The sequence below is a fragment of the Perkinsus marinus genome (assembly GCF_000006405.1).
Source record: "Perkinsus marinus ATCC 50983 genomic scaffold scf_1104296965864, whole genome shotgun sequence".
Lineage (NCBI taxonomy): Eukaryota > Perkinsozoa > Perkinsida > Perkinsidae > Perkinsus > Perkinsus marinus.
The window spans coordinates 87,476-88,921 of record NW_003204184.1 but is presented as its reverse complement, the minus strand read 5'-3'; the positions used below and the strand labels follow the sequence as shown (position 1 = coordinate 88,921).

At 51.9% G+C, this 1,446-nt stretch overlaps 1 protein-coding gene across 1 annotated transcript; it reads right to left on the bottom strand.

Moving 5' to 3' along the window:
• Nucleotides 1-268: 268 nt before the first annotated feature.
• Pmar_PMAR008978 (conserved hypothetical protein) lies at nt 269-1,205 on the bottom strand (the record flags this gene model as incomplete). Its single annotated transcript, XM_002769432.1, has 6 exons — nt 269-326; nt 389-510; nt 570-690; nt 738-892; nt 947-1,060; nt 1,107-1,205. The coding sequence occupies 6 exons, from the start codon at nt 1,203-1,205 to the stop codon at nt 269-271; spliced, it is 669 nt and encodes a 222-aa protein (XP_002769478.1).
• Between the last annotated feature and the right edge of the window lie 241 nt (nt 1,206-1,446).

Here is a 1,446-nt window from a genome sequence, read left to right as displayed (position 1 = left end):
TGGTTGGGTGCCATGGACGCACCACAGACACAGCATAGAACCTACCCGAGCTGAGAATAACCAGCAAGCACGGACTACATATGAGAGTAACTCACGTTAGCATATCGAGGCATTTGGTCTTTGGTTGATGTTGGTTGAGCCACACTAGAGTTGAAGGATCTCTTACGGGACATCTACCAACAGCTGCTACCACCACGAACATTCCTCATCGACTACGACAACGCAAATAGCCATATTTGAAACAGGTGCTCAATAGTAGACGACAAAGCTAAAGGTCACCAAGACCAGCGTCCGGGTAGGTGAGGCGATAGAGACCACCAGTGGTCCTATTGTAAATTATGATTCTACATGTAACACATGATGGAACACGACCACAGGGAGCACCCACCTTAGGCATATGTATATCGCTGCGAAGACTCCTACGAAAGCCAACACGGCAGTGACCTTGCTCGCTGGTCGAGCCCTTCGCTCAGCCTCCCTGAGCCGTTCCTCCTCAGCCGCTCGCTCCGCCTACCAATGAGAGGTACTCAACCAGCAAGTCAGCAGTTCGACTTGACGAGACCCCCTACTTCAGCTATCTTCTCAAAATGCTTTTCTACAGCAGTCAGGAAACCCTCTCGCTGTTCGCCATCCTTCACGCCCATCCGCCTCAGGTCACGATCAGTCAGACGTTCGACCTCAGCAACGTATCTAACCCCCTATGCAGTGCCCTCTAGCACACACCAGGAGAAGCCAACTTGAATTTCCTGGCGAACAGGATGTCCACAAGCTCTTCCAGACCGTGGTCGCGTAGGAAGGCCGTGAGCTCAGAGTGATCCTTTTCCACCTCTAGCTTCTGTGCTTTACGCTCTTCCTTCTCGTGACGTTGCTCCTCCTTCAACTGTTGATTTGCCTAAGGTGCGGTATGTCCACTAAATAAAATAAAAAGGATGACCATGCGTTCTACCTTTATTTGCTCGATCGCCTCCTCGGCAAGCCCCTGAGGCGTCAACCCCGCCTTGTTGCAGATCGACCCGTCCGCTCCTACTGCCAGAAGTAGTCGCTCTACCGCAGTCATATTCTAGCACGAATCTAGATACCCTGTAGACGTACCATACGTTGCTTACATTCTTCACAGCTATATGAAGCGCTGTGTTACCGTCCTCATCTGCAACGTCGATGTCAATCTTGCCCGTATCAATCAAAGACTGCACTACGTTCCCCATGCGCCTGCACACGCTCATCGTCATCGTCAAGACCCTTCATGATGCCTACCCTTTCACTGCCAACACCAGTGGGGTCTCGCCGAGATCGTTCTTGCTGTTGAGATCAAGTACCTCTACCAAGCCCAGGTCGGGGTCGAGCACGGCAAAGGCAGCCTCCTGCTGACCCTCCAAGAGAGCCACATGGAGTGGTGTGTCTACAGATCATATTAATAACCCCCTCAGCTAACCGAGGTAGGGCAGA